The sequence below is a fragment of the Cibotium barometz genome, chromosome 60, assembly GCF_041138505.1.
Source record: "Cibotium barometz isolate CiBa-2024 chromosome 60, ASM4113850v1, whole genome shotgun sequence".
In the NCBI taxonomy this organism is placed as follows: domain Eukaryota; kingdom Viridiplantae; phylum Streptophyta; class Polypodiopsida; order Cyatheales; family Cibotiaceae; genus Cibotium; species Cibotium barometz.
In genome coordinates this window covers 32,606,483-32,628,364 of record NC_141105.1, presented here as the reverse complement: position 1 = coordinate 32,628,364, position 21,882 = coordinate 32,606,483, and the positions used below count along the sequence as shown (strand labels likewise).

The 21,882-nt window shown below is 47.0% G+C and overlaps 2 protein-coding genes across 2 annotated transcripts in view; one reads left to right on the top strand and one right to left on the bottom strand.

The window, feature by feature from the left end:
- LOC147605246 (K-stimulated pyrophosphate-energized sodium pump protein) overlaps positions 1 to 21,882 on the bottom strand; it is a 191,581-nt gene that overhangs the window by 74,397 nt on the left and 95,302 nt on the right. The window lies entirely within an intron of this gene.
- Positions 19,777 to 20,336, top strand: LOC147605249 (uncharacterized). The gene has a single exon (XM_086793783.1). It carries the CDS (start codon positions 19,836 to 19,838, stop codon positions 20,316 to 20,318), a length of 483 nt encoding a protein of 160 aa, XP_086649909.1. The 5' UTR covers positions 19,777 to 19,835; the 3' UTR covers positions 20,319 to 20,336.

Below are 21,882 nucleotides of genomic sequence, written 5' to 3'. Positions count from 1 at the left end.
CTGTGTCTTACCTATGGGACTGTCACTCCATAGGAAGACCAGGTTTTTATGTAATAAATGTCGTGCCAGTTTTGTGCCGACAAATATTTTGTACATGTTCCATGAACGGGAGATATGTCCATGTTACTTTTGCACATGCACACATATTTTGCATGCTTGAAACTGTTTTCGCATGACATGTATTCGTGTGTTTGCCTGCCTGACGTGTTACTTACTGAGCGGGGACGCCTGCCAGTGAGTCGTGAAGTGTGCCCTGTATTCTGACGAGTTTCAGTGCATGTGAACAGGTGGTAAGTATATGGTACATGTTGTTTTAATGATTTAAATTCTAACCCTTTGATTTATAAGGTTAGGGGTTCACACTTACTTAAAAGTGGGCACCCCCTTTGGGCACCCACTTTGGGGCCAAGGTGGGGAGCCTCACTTTTAAGTGAGTGTGGGGGTGGGCATGGTCACCAACCCCCACTAGTCCCCTTTCATGCAAGCGTGGAAGTCTTGAGTTGTACCTTCACATTAATTTTATTAAAAAAGGGCCTTCCTTCAAGCGTGGGACATGATCGCTCCTTCCTGGCGTTGCTTCATCACCTTTCGTAACTTCCTGGCGGCTGGAGTTTCCTACGTTTGCTGCTGTACCTGCCTCTACAGGCGATTAAGCTTGTTGCTGCTGGCTGCTACTGCCCTGCAGGCGGCTACCCTTCCCAAGGACTGCAACTACAGGTGGCTGCACTCTCCTTGCGCATGTTCACCTCAGGCGACTGTTGGACTGTATGCGCTTCTGTTCCCAGGCGATTGCTGCTGGCTGCGCCTGCCTCTACAGGTGGCTGAGAGATATTACCAGGCGGCTGAGTGCACCTCTACAGCCACCTCCTACTCGGCTGCTCCTACAGCAGCCAGGCGGCTGAGTGCACCTCTACAGCCACTTCCTACTCGGCTGCTCCTACAGCAACCAGGCGACCACTTCCTACCCGGCTGCTCTCTACACCACAGGTGCTGCTTGTTTTATCTTACAAAGGTGGTACATCCTATTTCCATTGGTGTTCTACAAGGAGACTCCACATCACTTGGAAGACCTCATCATACTCTGAGGATTGGTTTTCATATCAACCATCTACAAGTAAGTGATTTTCAGATTTGAGTAAAGTATTATATGTTTAAATCTGGTAAAAGATTCGTCCCGCTCGGTCTACACCCGTTCGGTGCCGGGTTGTCCAAGCTATATGGGCGAACCTCGGTCCAAAGGTGCTGAGATCGGGAGAGCCAGGCGTTAGTACGAGAGCGCCTGTCTGTGCGTGGTCTCGGAACACCAGTGTGGTGCTCTCCGCGGAGTCCAGTGAAAGCACAGGACCGTAGCGATTGGACCACACCAGTGGTCGATCTTCTTCGAGTTTCTACATCGGAATTCGAGTTATTTGTTTAATACTGTTTTCATATGTACATGGACATGTTCTGGTTCTCAGAACCCGTGGAGCATTGTATTCTTTAAATACTCCCAATAAATATATCATATATTGAGGGGGGGGTCGGCCCGTTCCGGCCCCAGTGCTGGTGTCCATCTTTCCATTTCTGTTCATTTAAATTTCAAGTTGTTTTAAGTTGTCCTTTTCATATTTGTGGTTTTAAAGTTGTGCTATTAAACGTGTAGGTGTCCAACTGAGTCTTTCCCACTTGACGGGATCGGTTTCATTGGTATCAGAGCACGGTTGTTTCCCTCTTCCTAGTGGGGAAACGAACCTGTGTATTGGACATCCCGCTTTTAGCAAACTTTGAACACAATGGACAGCCAAGGCAACCCTTTGGAAGTACCAAATTCGAGGGGTCTCTCTAGTGCTTCTCGTGGGTCTGATGCCCTGCGAGGTAGACACAAGCCTCTTGAAAGGGTTATGGATAGTGAATCCAACGGTCAACTGTCTCCAGGAAAGACAGTTATGCTTGAACAAGACCCTGATGCTATGAGGGCTGAAATGGAACATATGAGAAAACTTTTGCAGGCTCAAGAGCAAGAATTGAAGTTTTTGCATGAAGATCCTCATCTGCAAAGTGCTATTGAAGCCAGGAAGGCAGATGCTATGGTTGATGTAACCTTTGAATCTATGGCTCGTGAAGTGGGCAAGAAACCAAGGGAGTTGGCACTTGCCTATCTCCTCCGCAAAGGTGATATCAAAGAGGGGGATGACGGAGAGTTAAAATTCAGAAATCCACCTCGTTTAAAGCATGGAGATCCTGCATCACAGAGGCTGAAATCTTATATGCAAAAGGAAGAGGTGACTGTCACTTCTCGTCATGCATCCTCTCCCCAAGGCACTAAGCCTGACAGACATATGTATGCCAGTGCTCATGGAGGGCATGAGAGTCACATGCATGCAAGATATGTATCTCATGGTGACAGGTCTGCTTCCAGAAAAATTTTGCCTTCTGAGTTGTCTCATGGAGAGACCATGCCATATGCAGGTAAGTCACATGCATCTGAGCTTCGAGTTCGTGGAGCACATGCCACCGTGCCCCATGAAGCTTCTATGACGGCCCATGGAGCCCATGCAGACAGGGCTACCCCGTTGGATAAGGGGAAAAGAAAAAGAGAGGACCATGAGCCTCATGCCAGGAAGCTCAAGGAGTTCAAAGCAGGTGATAAATCTGTCAAATTTGATGTCTTTCATGGTGAACATGATGCTTCTAAGGTGTTCGCGTTTGTGGCACAGTTCGACATTGCCTTTAGTGATGAGGATTTCACAGAAAAGTCGAAGGTGCGCCATGCTAGCATGTTTCTGAAAGGCACTGCTGCCCATTGGTGGATCACCGAAAAGATCACCAAGGATCCCATCTCTACTTGGAAGGAATTCAAAGACAGATTTTATGCTCAGTTCTTGCCACCCAATGCAGAGCAAACTCTCACTCAAAAGTGGGACAGGCTGGAACAAAAAGATAATGAGAGTGTGCAACAGTATGTGAACAAATTTTGGAAAGTGTTGCTGGAAGTGACTCCCTTCATGCTAATCTCTGAGGAGGAAAGAAAGAGGAAGTTTCGTTCTGGATTGCAACCTGCTTATAGATCGGGTATTGAATTGCACCCAAAACATACGTTGCAACAACTCACAGCTTCTGCCCTTGCTACAGAGCAATTGGTGCTCAAGATCAAGCAAGATCAAGGAGGTTCCAAGGCAAAGGACAAGGCTGCCCCAAATCAGCAAAAGGGTGGACAGCCACCTAAAAAGAACTTCCGGGAGCCTTACAAGGGTGGTAAAGCTGAAAATAAAGAACAGGGCCCAAGAAAGAACAAATTTGGATTAACCCCGGAGCAAAGAGAGCAATATGCTAAGGATGGAAAATGCTTTTCTTGTGGTAGCAAAGACCACATGTTCCGGCAATGCCCAGATCGCAAACCAAAGCACGAGGACAAGCATACCAAAGCAAATGTTCATGCAGTTCCTGATGTGCAAGGTAATACAGGTCATGATGCTAAAGAGAGAATGGTTTGCAAGGCATGGGGGCAAGTTAAGGATCAGCCCGCACTTTTCATGTTTGATGACTGTGCAACTGACAATTTCATCTCTATGCAAATGGCAGCTGCATTGGGTATTGAGGTTGAAAACATGGGACCTCAGATTGAAGCCGAAGCTGCATTCATTGGTAAAGAGGTGCAGGTTACCCCTTTGATTGGGAAGTTGCGTATTCATATACAGGGCTACCTTGACAATGAGCATTTCTTAGTTGCTCCTTTGAATGGATGTGATGCATTGTTGGGCAAGCCGTGGCATCATAGGCTTGAGCCCCGCAAAGACTACAAGTCCAACATGATTTCTTTTATGCATAAAGGCCGCATGCACTTTATTGATGCTGGCAAAGAAGGGGATTCTATCCCAGTTGTATCACACATCCAGATTAATAAAGCTATGAAAAAGAGTCTTTCAGCGTACTTGGTTTTTGTGCGTGATAGTCTTGTGCCAAATCATCAAAATGTGGATGCTATGTCTAATGATAGGCTGAATTTTCTTAATGCATTCAAAGACTGTTTTGCTGACTCATTGCCAGGTGAATTACCTCCCCAAAGGCCCGAAGATCATTGCATAGATCTTGTGCCAGGTAGTTCTCCACCTAACAAACCCGCATACCGAGTGAGTGCTGCACAACAAGAAGAAATTATGAAGCAGGTTAACGAGCTTTTGGAGAAAGGTTTGGTTCAGCCCAGTTCCTCACCTTACTGCTCTCCTGTGCTTCTTGTTCAAAAGAAGGACGGATCATTCCGTATGTGTGTAGATTATAGAGCTTTGAACAAGCTTACCATCAAGAACAGATTCCCAATTCCACGTATTGATGATATCTTGGATAAGCTTGATGGCTCAGCTTGCTTTAGCAGACTTGATTTGAAGAGTGGTTATCACCAGATACGTGTGGTGCCACAAGATGTTCATAAGACTGCATTCAGGACAGCCTTCGGATTATATGAATTCTTGGTAATGCCTTTTGGTCTCACCAATGCTCCTGCTACTTTTAATCGAATGATGGATAGGATATTCCGATCCCATCGCAAGTTTACAGGAGTCTTCTTTGATGATATCTTGGTTTTCTCCAAGAATGAGCAGGAACACAGAACTCATTTGGTCACAGTGTTCGAAGAGTTGCGGAAGCATAAACTTTTCGTCAATGCCAAGAAAAGTGAGTTTTTCCTTTCAGAGATTCATTATCTGGGACATATTGTATCCAAGGATGGAGTTACAATGGATCCTGCAAAGATAGAGACTATTCGGAATTGGCCCGAATTGCAAAACGTACATCAAGTACGTAGTTTTCTGGGATTATGTTCGTACTACAGGCGTTTCATAAGGCACTTTGCTATGATTGCAACTCCTCTACATGATCTCACGAAGAAGAAAACTGTTTTCAAATGGACTTCAAAGGAACAGGATGCTTTCTTGCAGCTCAAGCATGCGATCATATGTGGTCCAGTATTGATTGTTCCTGACTTGCACAAGCCATTCGTGGTTGAATGTGATGCTTGTGGTGATTGCATAGGAGCTGTCCTAAATCAGGAAGGGCATGCAGTTGCATACGAGAGTCGTCGTTTGCATGATGCTGAGCTTCATATGGATATCTATGAGAAAGAGCTCTTGGCTGTAATTCACGCCTTAAAGATTTGGAAACATTACCTTCTTGGGGCTGAATTTGTGGTCAAGACAGATCATCAAAGCTTGAGATACTTTCTATCTCAAACCAAGCTTTCAGAGAAGCAAATGAGAATGGCGAATTTTCTTTCCATGTTTCATTTTCAGATTGTGCATACTCCAGGAAAGAAAAATGTGGTGGCCGATGCACTATCTAGGAGGCCTTATATTGCTGCAGTCTCAGTGGCCTCTCATGGAGATCTATCTGCTATGAGAGATTTGTATCATTTGGATGCTGATTTTTGCCATATATGGACTGATTTGATGGCTGGTCATTCACATGCCTCTTATGTTATCAATGAGGGTTATCTCATGAAGGATAATTGCCTATGTGTGGTGAAGGATTTGCGTCCAAAGGTTATGGACGAATGTCATGCTCCACCATACGCTGGTCATAGAGGTATAATGCCTACTACTCGCATGATTCAGAGGTACTTCTTTTGGCCAAGCATGCGTAAAGACATTGAGGCTTATGTGCGTGAATGTATCACTTGTCAAAAGGTGAAATTCGACAGGCAAAAGCCTCCAGGTTTGCTTCAGCCATTGCCTATTCCCTCGCAACCTTGGGAAAGTATCACGATGGATTTTATTATGGATTTGCCTAGATCCCAGCATGGGAATGATGCTATTTGGACTATTGTGGACAGGTTTAGCAAGCAAGCTCACTTCTTGCCCGTCAAGAAAACCATTAAAGCTGATCATATGGTAAAGCTTTTTCTTGCTAATATTTTCAAGCATCATGGTATGCCTAAATCCATTGTTGGGGATAGAGATCCCAGGACTACAAGCCTATTTTGGAGGGCTTTGTTTGATAACATGGGTACTAAGCTTGAGTTTTCATCAGCTTATCATCCCCAAACGGATGGCCAAAGTGAAGCTGCGAATTCAGCTGTGTTGGATTTATTGAAGTGTTATGTGGCAGATCAAAAGAGTGCATGGGAGAAGTATCTTCCACTTGTTGAGTTTGCCTACAACAATACAATCCATGCTTCCACAGGAAAGGCTCCATTTGAGGTTGTTTATGGCAGAGTGGTCTTGCCACCCATCCTTCGTACCAAGGATGAGATTTTTGCTGCTGATGAATATGTTCGTGACTTGGATGTTGCCTTTGGTCAGGTGCGGACAGCCATTGCAAGATCTCAGGATAAGCATAAAAAGGCTGCTGACAAGCATAGAAGGGATATGGAAGTCAAAGAAGGTGATTGGGTATTGCTGAAATTTGAGAAGGCTAGGCTTCGAAAGAGGCCAGGACGAGAAGGATCATATCCTAAGCTTTCTCCTCGCTATTATGGACCCTTCAAGGTGATTCACAAGATCAATGAAGTGTCATACAGGCTTGCTTTACCTAGTCATTGGAAGATTCACAATGCTTTTCATGTGAGTCTATTTCGGAAATATGTGGGGCCAGATCCTGATGAGCCTGTCACAGAAGATCCGCCAGAAATTGAAGAGCTTGAGGAGATCCTCCAGCCAGAACAGATTGTTTTTCACAAGGAGAGAAAGCTACCTGCAGGAAAGCTTTCCAGGAGATACCTTGTGAAGTTTAAGAATTATTTGCCTATTGATGCCAAGTGGGTAAATGAGGATTATTTTGCAGATTATCCGCAATTGCTGCAGGCATATCTTGAGGCTTTTAAGTTGAGGTCAACTCTTTAGAAGCCCGGGGGGATGTCACCAATTGGCCGACCATTTGGTCCATTCCCACATTTTTGCGTCTCGTTCACTTGAGGCCAGGCCAGTGTCTCATGTGAAGAGGCCAGTATTTTGCTGACATGGACGGGAGCCAGACTGGTACCACCCGTGTGTTAGCAGGATGGTGTCGTATGGACGGGAGCCAGATCAGTGCCACCCGTGTATGACCTGGACTGTGTTCGATCCATGGGACTGTCACGCCATGGAAGAGCCAGTATTCGTGCCGTGTTTTACCTATGGGACTGTCACACCTAGGGAAACTCGTGCCTGGAACTGTGTCTTACCTATGGGACTGTCACTCCATAGGAAGACCAGGTTTTTATGTAATAAATGTCGTGCCAGTTTTGTGCCGACAAATATTTTGTACATGTTCCATGAACGGGAGATATGTCCATGTTACTTTTGCACATGCACACATATTTTGCATGCTTGAAACTGTTTTCGCATGACATGTATTCGTGTGTTTGCCTGCCTGACGTGTTACTTACTGAGCGGGGACGCCTGCCAGTGAGTCGTGAAGTGTGCCCTGTATTCTGACGAGTTTCAGTGCATGTGAACAGGTGGTAAGTATATGGTACATGTTGTTTTAATGATTTAAATTCTAACCCTTTGATTTATAAGGTTAGGGGTTCACACTTACTTAAAAGTGGGCACCCCCTTTGGGCACCCACTTTGGGGCCAAGGTGGGGAGCCTCACTTTTAAGTGAGTGTGGGGGTGGGCATGGTCACCAACCCCCACTAGTCCCCTTTCATGCAAGCGTGGAAGTCTTGAGTTGTACCTTCACATTAATTTTATTAAAAAAGGGCCTTCCTTCAAGCGTGGGACATGATCGCTCCTTCCTGGCGTTGCTTCATCACCTTTCGTAACTTCCTGGCGGCTGGAGTTTCCTACGTTTGCTGCTGTACCTGCCTCTACAGGCGATTAAGCTTGTTGCTGCTGGCTGCTACTGCCCTGCAGGCGGCTACCCTTCCCAAGGACTGCAACTACAGGTGGCTGCACTCTCCTTGCGCATGTTCACCTCAGGCGACTGTTGGACTGTATGCGCTTCTGTTCCCAGGCGATTGCTGCTGGCTGCGCCTGCCTCTACAGGTGGCTGAGAGATATTACCAGGCGGCTGAGTGCACCTCTACAGCCACCTCCTACTCGGCTGCTCCTACAGCAGCCAGGCGGCTGAGTGCACCTCTACAGCCACTTCCTACTCGGCTGCTCCTACAGCAACCAGGCGACCACTTCCTACCCGGCTGCTCTCTACACCACAGGTGCTGCTTGTTTTATCTTACAAAGGTGGTACATCCTATTTCCATTGGTGTTCTACAAGGAGACTCCACATCACTTGGAAGACCTCATCATACTCTGAGGATTGGTTTTCATATCAACCATCTACAAGTAAGTGATTTTCAGATTTGAGTAAAGTATTATATGTTTAAATCTGGTAAAAGATTCGTCCCGCTCGGTCTACACCCGTTCGGTGCCGGGTTGTCCAAGCTATATGGGCGAACCTCGGTCCAAAGGTGCTGAGATCGGGAGAGCCAGGCGTTAGTACGAGAGCGCCTGTCTGTGCGTGGTCTCGGAACACCAGTGTGGTGCTCTCCGCGGAGTCCAGTGAAAGCACAGGACCGTAGCGATTGGACCACACCAGTGGTCGATCTTCTTCGAGTTTCTACATCGGAATTCGAGTTATTTGTTTAATACTGTTTTCATATGTACATGGACATGTTCTGGTTCTCAGAACCCGTGGAGCATTGTATTCTTTAAATACTCCCAATAAATATATCATATATTGAGGGGGGGGTCGGCCCGTTCCGGCCCCAGTGCTGGTGTCCATCTTTCCATTTCTGTTCATTTAAATTTCAAGTTGTTTTAAGTTGTCCTTTTCATATTTGTGGTTTTAAAGTTGTGCTATTAAACGTGTAGGTGTCCAACTGAGTCTTTCCCACTTGACGGGATCGGTTTCAGATGGACTCTACCAAAGCACTTGCTTTCATCAGACAGTTTGAGATAGCTTTTTGCAATGAAGACTTTTCGGAAAAGTCTATGCTCAGGCATGTGGGAATGCATCTCAAGGATACGGCAAGTGATTGGTGGCTTGCAAAAATACTTGATGGAAGTGTTGCCCCAACTTGGTCTTCTTTCAAAATTCAGTTTTATGATCAATTCTTACCACCAAACTTTGCAAAGGATGTACGCAAGGAGTGGGATTGGCTATCCCAAGATGAGGGAGAGTCCGTTGCTTCATACATAGCAAAGTTTTGGAAAGTCCTTCTCAAGGTTACTCCCTTCATGAAGATTGGAGAGGACGAGAAGAAGAGAGTTTGAATCGGGGCTCCATCACATCATCCAACAAAGCTTGGGAGTGTACCCAAATAAGACCATACAAGAGCTTATACACTCAGCCATGATTGCGGAGAACTTGCACATAAAAGCACCCACAAATAAGCCATTTGCAGGTCAAAACAAGAGCAAATTCAGGGCTGGTTATGACCAGAAAAAGGGTGGACAGCCACCTAAGAATGCTCCCAAAGATGGCCGAGATGCAAAGGATGACTCCGAAAAGAAGCCGGGGGGTAAACGCCACAATTTTGGGCTCTCAAAACAGCAATTGGAAGAGTACAGGAAGGCTGGAAAATGCTTTAAGTGTGGCAGTAAAGATCATATATATCCTAAATGCCCACAGAATCCTAAGAATGCTGAGCCTAATGTGCAAAAGCCTCTTGTGAATGTTGTACCCGATGTGCAGGGTAATACAGGGCATGAGCCCAAGAGTAGAGTCATATGCAAGGCTTGGGGCAAATTGAAGGATCAGCCCGCTTTGTTTCTTTTTGATGATGCTTCCACAGATAACTTTATATCTGTACAGATGGCTGCCGCCATAGGTCTCAATGTGGAAGACATGGGAATGCAAATAAATGCAGATGCCGCCTTTGAGGGCAAACAGGTTGATGTAGCTCCGGTCATTGGTAAGCTCCGTGTACAAATACAGGACTACCTCGACTATGAGAGCTTTCTAGTGGCTCCTCTTACAGGTTGTGATGTTTTGTTGGGGATGCCCTGGCATCACCGTTTAGAGCCTGTTAAGGCTTACAAAGAGAAGAAAATCAGCTTTGTACATAGAGGCCGTGAGCACTCTATAGATGCTGGTACTACTGGAAGTACCATACCTCTTGTAAGCCATGTACAAATTAATAAGGCAATAAAGAAATCAGCTTGTTCTTACTTGGTTTTTGTACGTGATACCATTGAACATTCTAGTGTTGATGTTAGTGTATTAGATCAAGACAAGCTTAACTTTTTGAATGAATTCAAAGATTGTTTTGCAAATGCTTTGCCAGCAAGGTTGCCACCAGAGAGGCCGGAAGATCATTGCATAGATCTAATTCCCGGTAGCTCTCCACCTAATAGGCCACCATACAAGGTGAGTGCTAGTCAACAAGAAGAGATTATGGCACAGGTGAATGAACTTTTGGAAAAGGGTTTGATTCGGCCTAGTTCCTCGCCATATTGCTCGCCGGTACTTCTTGTTCAAAAGAAGGATGGTACTTACAGGATGTGTGTGGATTACCGTGCCCTCAATAAGATAACCATCAAGAATCGGTTTCCGATTCCGCGCATTGATGACATCTTGGACAAGCTTGAAAGTTCGGCATGTTTCAGCCGAATAGACCTCAAGAGTGGGTATCATCAAGTGAGAGTGGCACCTCAAGATGTACACAAGACTGCATTTAGGACAGCCTTTGGTCTTTATGAGTTTTTGGTGGTGCCTTTTGGCCTTACAAATGCACCCGCTACCTTCAACGGGATGATGGACAGGGTGTTCAGAAAACATAGAAAGTTCACAGGTATATTCTTTGATGATATTATTGTATTCTCAAAGAATGAAGCCCAACATCGTGAGCACCTGGCTATTGTGTTTAAAGAGCTTAAGGAAAATCAGCTCTACATAAATGCAAAAAAGAGTGAATTCTTTCTCCCAGAGATTCACTATCTTGGTCACATTGTATCAAAGGATGGTGTGCGCATGGATCCCGCAAAGATACAAGCCATGCAAGAATGGCCAGAGCTAAAATCAGTCCATGAAGTGAGGAGCTTCCTTGGTTTATGTGCTTACTACAGGAGGTTCGTCAAGCATTTTGCTTTCATTGCCGCTCCGTTACATGACTTAACGAAGAAGAAAGCAATCTTTAAATGGACACAAGAAGAGAGAGATGCCTTTCAAAAGTTGAAGAGTGCAATCATCTCGGGACCGGTACTCATTATTCCGGATTTGCACAAACCTTTTGTGGTGGAATGTGATGCAAGTGGGGACTGCATAGGGGCTGTTTTGAACCAAGAAGGACATGCTATTGCCTATGAGAGCAGACGCTTGCAACATGCAGAGCTTCACTTACAGGTTTATGAGAAGGAGTTGTTGGCTGTAATTCATGCCCTTACTATTTGGAAACACTATCTTTTAGGGGCTGATTTTATGGTCAAAACTGATCATCAAAGTTTGAGATACTTTTTGACTCAAAGTAAGCTCTCAGAGAAGCATATGAGATGGGCAAATTTCCTCTCAATGTTTCATTTTCAGATTTTACACACTCCAGGGAAAAAGAATGTGGTGGCGGATGCCTTATCTAGACGACCACAGGTTCATGCTATTACAGTTGCATATCATGAGGACTTATCGGATATGCGTAATACTTATCATCTGGATGAGGATTTTGCACATGTATGGGCTGATTTGCAAGAGGGTATTGCTGTCCCATCTTATGTCATAAGAGATGGATATCTCATGATGCAAAATCGTATGTGTGTGGTAAAGAACCTTCGCCATAAGGTTATGGATGACTATCATGCTCCTCCATATGCAGGTCATAGAGGCATTTTGGCCACAGCACAAGCTTTGGAGAGGTATTTCTTTTGGCCACATATTCGCAAGGATATTGAAGCATATGTACGTGAATGTATGGTGTGTCAAAAGGTCAAGTTTGATCGACATAAAGCACCTGGATTGCTTCAGCCTTTGCCTATACCAAATGAACCATGGGAAAGCATTGCTATGGATTTCATTATGGATTTGCCAAGGACGCCACAGGGAAATGATGCTATTTGGACCATTATTGACAGGTTTAGCAAGCAGGCACATTTCATTCCCGTGCGCAAGACAATAAAGCCAGATCATATGGCTAGGATGTTTTTGGCACAGATATTCAAACACCATGGCATGCCTAAATCTATTGTGGGGGATAGAGATCCTAGAACCACAAGCTTATTTTGGCGCGCATTGTTTGACAATATGGGTACAAAGCTGAACTTCTCATCAGCTTACCATCCACAGACAGATGGGCAAAGTGAAATAGCAAATTCAGCCGTCCTCGACTTGCTGAAATCTTATGTATCTGACCGCAAATCGGATTGGGAGAAGTATTTACCACTTGTGGAGTTTGCCTACAACAATACGGTACATACTTCTACGGGCAACGCGCCCTTTGAGATTATCTATGGCAAGGTAGTACTACCACCCATCCTTCGTACAAAGGATGAGATTCTTGCAGCAGATGAGTATGTCAGAGACTTGGATACTGCATTTGCACAGGTACGGACAGCCATAGAGAGGTCTCAAACCAAGATTAAAAAGGCAGGTGATAAGCATAGAAAGGATGTACAATTCAAACAAGGTGATTGGGTCTTGCTGAAATTTGAAAAGGCACGCCTTCGGAAGAGGCCAGGGAAAGAGGGAAAGTACCCTAAACTTTCCAACAGGTATTATGGACCTTTTCAGATCTTAGAGAAGATCAATGATGTTGCATTTCGGCTTGTACTCCCAGATCATTGGAACATGCATAATGCTTTTCATGTGAGCCTATTGAGGCCTTATGTGGGACCAACACCGTTTGAGCCGGTTTTGGAAGACCCACCCGAGGTGGATGAGCTGGAAGAGATTCTTCAACCTGAACAGATTGTTTTTCACAAGGAACGAAAGCTTGCGGGAGGCAAACTTGTTCGTAGGTACCTTGTGAAGTTCAAGAATTCTTCAGCTTTGGATGCGAAATGGATGGATGAGGCCTACTTCGAGGATTACCCAGATCTTTAGAAGGCCTATTTGGAGGCTTTTCAGTTGCGGTCAACTGATTAGAAGCCGGGGGGATGTCACAAATCCCTATATTCTAGGGACATGCGGATGCGTGTCAGGCCTAGAAACATGCGGATGCATGTATGTATTATACCTGGGCATGTGTATGGATCATATGAGTGGATGCATATGAGTCCAAGGACATGGCAAGACATAGGGACATGCGGATGCGTGTCAGGCCTAGAAACATGCGGATGCATGTATGTATTATACCTGGGCATGTGTATGGATCATATGAGTGGATGCATATGAGTCCAAGGACATCTCTCTCTCTCTCTAGCACGGCATGGGAGACGTCCAGTCAGAGTACTCACCATGGAGGACATTGAGGATATCCGCCATCGACCGATGAGAGACATCTTTGGATAGTGATGTGTATGATGCTTACCTTTGTTGCTGGAGTTTTCCTCCCACATGTTTTTCCTCATAGTTGTTTCAGTTTCAGTTAGTTGTTTAATTGTTTTTAGCTTTCCTTACACAGACATTGTATCAGATCCACCAATTGTTGTAACCTTTTTGGTCTCATAGGTCATTTTGGCCTTTTGAAGACGTTAATATATCATTTCATTTCATTTCATCTCTCTCTCTCTCTCTCTCTCTCTCTCTCTCTCTCTCTCTCTGTGCTCACCGTCGCCTTCTCCCTGCTCTCAACTTTCAAATCTCTCTCAAGTTCTCTCCCTCTCTCATCATTCATGCTCTCAACTTTCAAGTCTCTCTCAAGTTCTCTCCCTCTCTCATCATTCATGCTCTCAACTTTAAAATCTCTCTCGAGCTCTCTCTCTCCAACAACACAAGAAAGAGACGGACGATGCAATTAATATGGTCAACCGGAGCCTTCTTGACAAAGTCAAGAAGCTTGAAGCGCGGATAGCAGCCCAAGATGCAGAGATCGCAAATCTCAAGATAGAGATAGAAGAGGCACGTGCTCAACATAAGCTCGAGGAAGGTGATTCAGCCCGTCATGATGGAGGAGCTGAACATCATCAAGGCCCAAGTGAGAACACTTCAACAGGGAGAAGAAAAGAAAGCCCGGGAGACCTCCTCGTGGGTGGAGGTGCTCACGAAGACGCAAAAGCAAGTAGATAAAGCGGAGAAATGGATAGAAGTGGTCAAGAGAGGTAAGAACAAGGAGGCCGAAAGCACATCTACCTCGAAGATTATCAACCTAACCATTGAGGAGGAACAAAGAAGAAAGACAAGGGAACTTCATGTGCGGATCACGGGGCTTAAGGACAATGACAATGTAGAGGAGGAAGCCAAAGATTTATACACACGCATGGGCATTTCCAGGCCTACACACACGGGGGCTTGGAGAGTGGGCAAGAAAGACAAGAATGGAGGAGAGCTCTCGAAGGAGAGAGCTCTCATTTTACGCTTTCCTACCTTGGAGGCCAAGAAGGATTGCTTGGCCAGGCGTTCCGCCCTTAAGAAAACGGGCATCTTTTTAGGAGATGACCTCACCTTGGCACAGCTAGCACATATGAGGGAGTGCATGCCAGAGATTAGGGCAACCAGAGAAAAAGGGAAGCTAGCATTTTACAGAGGAGGCAGAGTGGTGATACTAGAGAGACGCACCACCTGACGGTGCGAGACCTATGGGACAAGTCTGAGACTTGCAGTATGGAACTGCAACGGAGCATTGAGACTGGATGTGGGGGCCTTTGAGGACAGCTTGAGAGATAGGGACATCATCTTCTACTCGGAGACACATCAAGCCCCAGGCAGCACATTACCCAGAGTGGCGGGGATACAGATGGGAGACGACTTGTAGACAGGAGGCCCGTTCGAAGCATGGTGGTCGCGGATCCGGAGGAGTTGCAGTTCTTTTTAGAGAGGAGCTTCAGCCACTCATCCATGTTATGCGCCGTGATGAGAGCGCGAGGTACATGTGGGTCAGAGTGAGGGCAGATGAGGGTAGACCCCTATACATTGCTATATGTTACTTTCCACCCAGCACATCTCATTATGCAGCGCCCAAGGGGCAATCTCCATATATGATTCTAGATGAGGACATATGGGAGTTCTCCAGGGAGAGAGATGTTATATACTTGGGGACTTTAATGCTCGAACGGCTCAGTACCAGACCTCCTTCTTTGACACTTCGGAGGAGATGTTGAGAGAGATAGATGTGGAGGAGATGTGTTTGACCCGGAGATCACAGGATGAGGTGGAGTGTACTGAGTATGGGAGATACTTCTTGGAGATGGGGACTGCACATGGGCTGGCCATTTTAAATGGCCTAGAGAGGTATCCACTTGCCAGTGGCTTTACTTGCTTTCCACACAAACATGGGGCCAGCATAGTGGATTATGTTTTAGCCTCGCCAACCTTCATCCCGAGTATCTAGGATTTTGGTAATTGGCCACAAGCCCATCGGAGTTACGGTGGATCATGCACTTCTCTCCTTTACGGTGGATTTCCACTACAGTACCTGCCAGGTTGGGCAGTCCTATCATCACCCGAGATATACCTTCTATAGAGAGACTGATGGAGTATACACCGCATAGATCTACAGCTTGTTGAGTGCAGAGGATCCACACAGGCCATTAGCAAAGCTCACACAGATCCTGACAGAGGCTTTACATACAGTTGCAGCGACGGCCTTCCCACACACGCAGCCCACAGTACGACCACGTCCTGGGAGCATGCCCCATAATAGTTGGTATGATGATGACTGTAGGGAGCTCAGAGCCCGGCTACAGAGAGAGGTGGCCACAGGTGTCACTACATATAGACAGTCACGCATCATCTTCCGATCCCTCATTCGGTGGAAGAAGAGAGCATTCATAGCTCGGCTGGAGAGAGACATCTATCAGTTGTTTTTGAGTCAAGATTCTGGGGAGGCCTGGAGATTGCTTAGAGTGCACCCCCCCGCCTCCGGCCATTACCTCTCCAGATACATGGGGCGAGTATGCAGCCTCCCTCTACACAGTACCAGAGCAGCCACCACTACCGAACCCTCCAGAGCCTTGTCCACCCACTTCTACCTTCTTCACAGCAGAGATGGTGAGGAGGACCATCAACAGATTGCATACAGGGAGGGCACAGGATCATGAGGGCATTGTAGCCGAGCATTTCATACATGCTAGAGATATGATTGCAGACTTGCTAGCTCTCATGTTTAATAGAGCCATGTGTGAGGGGTTTCCTCGGACTTGGAGTACTTCCACGATTGTGCCGGTACTCAAGTCTGGAGATCCGAGCCTGCCGACTAACTACCGCACCATTCTGATTGGTCACTTGCTGGCCAAGCTATATGCCTCTACTCTTGAGCATGAGTTGAGGAGATGGGCAGAGAAACAAGGGGTCCGAGCTCAGGGACAAGCCGGTTTCAGGAGGAGATTCTCTACTTTGGATCATATCTTTACCCTCAAAGCTATCATTGAGGAAGGCAGAGCACATGGGAGGAGGATCTACTGTGGCTTTGTGGATTTCTGCAAGGCCTTTGACACAGTGCCCAGAGCTAGACTGATGCGCAGGCTGCAAGACTTGGGGGTTCCATGTGAGCTCATTTGGGGTATTATGGCACTTTATGAGACAGTAGTTGGGCAGGTGCGGACTTCAGAGGGTCTCTCCCAGCCAGTACACTCCACTATAGGGGTGAAACAGGGCTGCCCGCTCTCTCCGACTCTATTTGGACTATACATTGATGAGATCTCTGATTATATTGGGACACAAGGGGACAGAGGAGCCCAGTTGGCTGGCACTTGGATACCTCTGCTCTTATATGCTGATGATATTGTGCTTATAGCAGACTCACCAGAGGGTATGGCTGGCACTTGGATACCTCTGCTCTTATATGCTGATGATATTGTGCTTATAGCAGACTCACCAGAGGGTATGCAGAGGCACTTGGATACTTTACATGCTTATGCACAGGACAGTGGGCTCTCAGTTAACCTTGGTAAGACCAAGGTTATAGTGTTTAACACTACAGCTCAGTGGGTCTGGAGATCAGCGCTTATTTTCACATATGGGCAGGAGACAGTGGAGTATGTTGACTCATACACATATCTTGGATCGGTGTTCACTGGGCCCACATTTTCCATGAGGGGGGCAGCAGAGGCCAGATTGACTAGAGGATATGCACCACTAGGAGGTCTAGAGAGGATGTGCTCACAGGTACAGTTTCAAGAGCCACGCACTAAGCTGTGCCTTTTTGACACGCTGGTCACATCGGCTATGCTATATAGAGTACAGATCTGGGGGCCTAGCCTAGATCGTCACAGTCGATCAGGACGCACATACGATGGATGAAGATCAATGGAGAGACCACTTGTGTCCATGATCTCCAGGATGATTCGGGCTAAGGCCTCGGTACCCCATGAGATTATCCGAGCCAAGATGGGAGCACCACCGATCGTAGTAGAGGCTCTTGCCAGATCAGTGTCCTTCATTCATAGCACCTAGGAGCTTCCCCGGCACCGGTATGCACGACTTGCTTTAGAGTCCTCTCATCAGCTAGCCATGGAGGGAGACACTTCATGTTGGTATGCGCAGATAGCATCCTGGTTTGAGCTTCACGGGTTCAACTTAGACAGACTTCCACCCTTCCAACACTCTCTGGAGGCACCCTCTCTCACCTTGACACATTCTGAGATTAGTAGTCATCAGACAGGACCTCATTCAGTTGGACACTAGGAGGACATGGCTAGAGCCCTCAGAGGAGTTGGGGACGAAGATGGCTTTCTATAGAGACCATCTTCTCCGTACCACTGAGGATGGCTTTATACTTAGACCGAGCTACATGGATACCCATCTGTCTCATGGATTGAGGTGCGCCATTGGGCAGATCCCCACCTCCTCACATCAGTTAGAGATAGAGACAGGCAGATTTAGAGGCATACCTCCAGGGGACAGGATTTGTCAGATTTGTTGGATAGAGCCAGAGACGGAGGAGCACTACATCTGTCGCTGCACAGCATATTATGAGATTCGAGGGCACTACCATTGCCTTTTCAGAGAGGGATTTGGACCACTGGCTAGAGCCATGGACTATTGTGATCAGCGATGCTTGGGTTTTTATCTCTTGGGGATCCGCAGGCTTAGAGAGTCCATCATCAGGAGCAGACGCCAGACTGGCAGGGAGTCCACACAGAGACAGATTACTGACTTCTTTAGAGGGACTACCCGGGAGGACACACAGCCGACAGCCCAACAGCGAGCACCCTGTGGGACTCTAGTTGAGAGAGCTATCCAGTTGGGCAGATCTAGACGCCCGAGGGTTCGCGGATCCTCACATCGGAGACGGTGCATCATTGCGAGGCATCGGGCTCGCCCGACCAGGCATCTCACTATGGCAGATATCCAGGCCATCCGGCAGAGACCCATGCTAGAGCTCCTAGGATGATTATGACTCCAGCCATATACTGTTGTACTCACTGTCACTTTTGTACTCCCCCATATTCATGTATTCATGTATCCATGTACTCATGTACCCCATTTTGACCAGTAGCATTAGCTTCCCACTCTCCCTAGTTGCTGCTTCCGGATTCCCCCCCTACTGATGTATTGTGGGGCTAGATACTTAGTTCTTTCTTTTCTTTTCCAGACAGTGTATCAGATGTCACATGGTTGTAACTTTGGTCTCATAGGTCACTTTGGCCTTTTGAAGACGTTAATATAACATTTCATTTCATTTTCATTTCTCTCTCTCTCTCTCTCTCTCTCTCTCTCTCTCTCTCTCTGTGCCGCGAGGAGGTGGAGATTGAGGATCACTTTGTATGTAGATGTAGAGCCCACCAGGGGGTCAGAGATAGATATGCACGATTGTTTGAGAAGCACTCTTCACTACATCAGTTGATGGAGGCCTCGGACCAGCGACAGCTTGGCAGACTACTACTAGAGCTTCATAGTTCTCGAGAGAGACTCCTCCAGACACCCGCTCCCACTAGGGGTGGGAGACAGTCCCAGCTCACAGATTTCTTCCGGAGAGCTATGCCAGTGCCAGCTGATGTACCACGTGGGGTGACCGCACAGAAAGCAGAGGAATTGAGAGCCAGGAGGAGACCTAGACAAACTGGACATAGAGCACCCCGACTCCGTCACCGAGAGATAGCAGCTATCCGAATGAGACACCAGATGGAGACACAGGAGAGGCTAGCTCGCTTTCATTCAAACTCAGGGCACATGTTCATGCCATTCACAGCCTCAGCATCGGCGATGTATGATATCTTATATCCCTCTTATGGCACTGGATGGAGTTAGACATAGATCTGCATAGCATGCTTGTACCACCCCTTCAGCATATAGAGATGCATCTCGCCTTAGCACTCCATCCACATCCCCACCCCCCTTACATTGTTTGTATATGGGCTCCACCGATCCATGAAGATTCACAGTTGTATCCAGACACATGCACACTTTTTCTTTTGTTTCTTTTCTTCCGATGACCGGAAGAACACAGTTGTATTATTTTTTGTCTCATAGGCCGACTTTGGCCTCTCGTAGACGTTAATATATATCTCTCTCTCTCTCTCTCTCTCTCGCCATCGTCTCTGCTCTCCCCTGCTCGCCGCCTACTGTCGCCTCCCTCTCTCACTCTCTCTCTCGCCGTCGCCTTCTCCCTAGGCTCTCTCTGCTCGCCGCCGCCTTCTCCCTGGGCTCTCTCTGCTCGCCGCCGCCTTCTCCCTAGGCCACCCTTGTTCGCTACTGTCACCGCCTTCTCCCCGCTGTTCTCTGTTCGCTACTATCGTTGTTCACCGCTCTCTCTCTGTTTGCCGCCCACTGTGCCTCGCCTCTCTCCTCTGCCATGTGCCCGTCGCTTCACTCTCCGCCCTCTCTCTCTCTCTCTCTCTTCGCCGCCCACTGTGGCTCCTCACCCACCCTTGCTCAGGCCCCCAAGGCAGCAACATAACTCTCTCTCGCTTCTTCCATGGCTTCCCACTTGCGCAACCCGACGAAGGCGACCTTTATGGTCACAAACAAGAGGATAACAAATGTGGAAAAGGAGATGAAGGAATGGAAGGCGGAGATGGAGGGACGGTGGAAGGAGAAAGCCAACTTTCTCCAAATGGTATTCAATGAGGGTAAGCGGTGGAAAGAGGAGGAGGACCTCATAGCAGAAGTCAAAGACCTTCACGGGGAAGTCAACACGCTCAAATGCGTAATTTCAGCTCTTCAGAAGGAGCTTGCAGAGGCTAAGGCAAATGGTGGACTTGAAGAAGGTGAAATTCAGCCATCCATGATAGAAGAGCTCAAGGTTATCAAGGAACAAGTACGGGCAATTAAGGAAGAAGAGAAGCAACACGAAGCAAAGACTTCCTCATGGGTGGAAGTCATCACCAAGACTCAAAGGAAGATGGATGAAGCGGAGAAATGGATAGAGGTCGCCAAGAGGGTAAAGGTAAGGAGATAACAACCCCTACACCTACAATCATTAACATGACTTTGGAAGAGGAACAACAAAGACGTACACGTGCTTTGCATGTGAGGATTACCGGCCTTAAAGACGGGAATAAAGTTGAAGAGGAGGTGAAAGAGCTTATGGTGTTGATGGGGATTGACAGTCCGGCACACACAAAAGCTTGGAGAGTGGGCAAAAAAAGCGGAGGCAATGGGGAAACATCAAAGGAAAGAGCTCTCATACTTCGCTTCCCCTCTATTGAGGCGAAGAAGGAGTTCTTGATGAGGCGACCCACTTTAAAGAATACAGGCATTTTTCTTGGTGACGATCTTACTCTTTCAAAGCTTGCACATATGAAGGAAGTCATGCAAGAGATTAGGGCGGCAAGAGAAAAGGGAAAGAGAGCATTTTATAGAGAAGGGAGGGTGGTCATCGTGGAGCGACGCTCTACATGATGGTGCGAGACAAATGGGACCAAATTAAAGCTGGCAGCCTGGAACTGCAATGGATTCCTCAGACTTGATGTAGGTGCCTTTGAGGACAGCTTTAGAGATAGAGATATAGTCTTCTACTCAGAGACTCACCAGGCCCCTGGTTAGATGATGCCACAGATGACAGGATACAGATGGGAGACAGTTTGCAGAGTAGGGACGAGATCGGTACACAGTAGTAGAGGATCAGGGGGGGTGGCAGTTCTTTTCAGGGAGGAGCTGCAACCGCTTCTACACATCGTTCGGATAGATGATCAGGCCAGATATATGTGGGTGAGACTGAGGGCCGACACAGGCAGATTCCTGTATATTCCCATATGCTATTTTGCTCCTAGTACATCGACATATGCAGCACCTAGAGGGCAGTCTCCTTTCTCTGTGCTAGATGATGACATATGGGAGTTCTCTAGGGATGGAGACATCATCCTGTTAGGGGACTTTAATGCCCGGCTGGGCAACCGCCAGACAGCCTTTTATGATACCTCAGAGGAGATGCTGAGAGAGCTGGACACTCTGCATATGGGATTAGACAGACGCTCACAGGATGTGGAGTGCACAGAGTATGGGAGATATTTGGTAGATATGGGGACTGCACATGGGTTGGCCATACTTAATGGCTTGCAGAGGTTTCCGTCAGCAGCTGGATTTACTTGCTTTCCACATAGACATGGTGCTAGCACAGTGGATTATGTTATGGCTATGCCGAGCTTTGTTTCATGCATTGAGGACTTCACAGTTGGATCTCGGCCCATTGGGGTAGTAGTGGATCATGCATTGTTGAGACCATCTCTTTTCACTTTACCACAGCTCAGAGGACACGAGGGGCAGATCACACTCGATATACTTTTACTTCAGAGCCTGATGATGTCTATAGAGATGGGATTTATAGACGTCTGTACACAGAGGAGCCAGGGAGACCTTTGGAGGAGCTGACCCATATACTGACAGAGACTTTACAGGATGCAGCGAGAGAGGCATATCCACATACTCAGTCTGGACAGAGACAACGTTCTGGGTGTATGCCCTAGAACAGCTGGTATGATGAGGAGTGCAGAGAGACAAGAGCCCGACTACAGCGGAGGTTG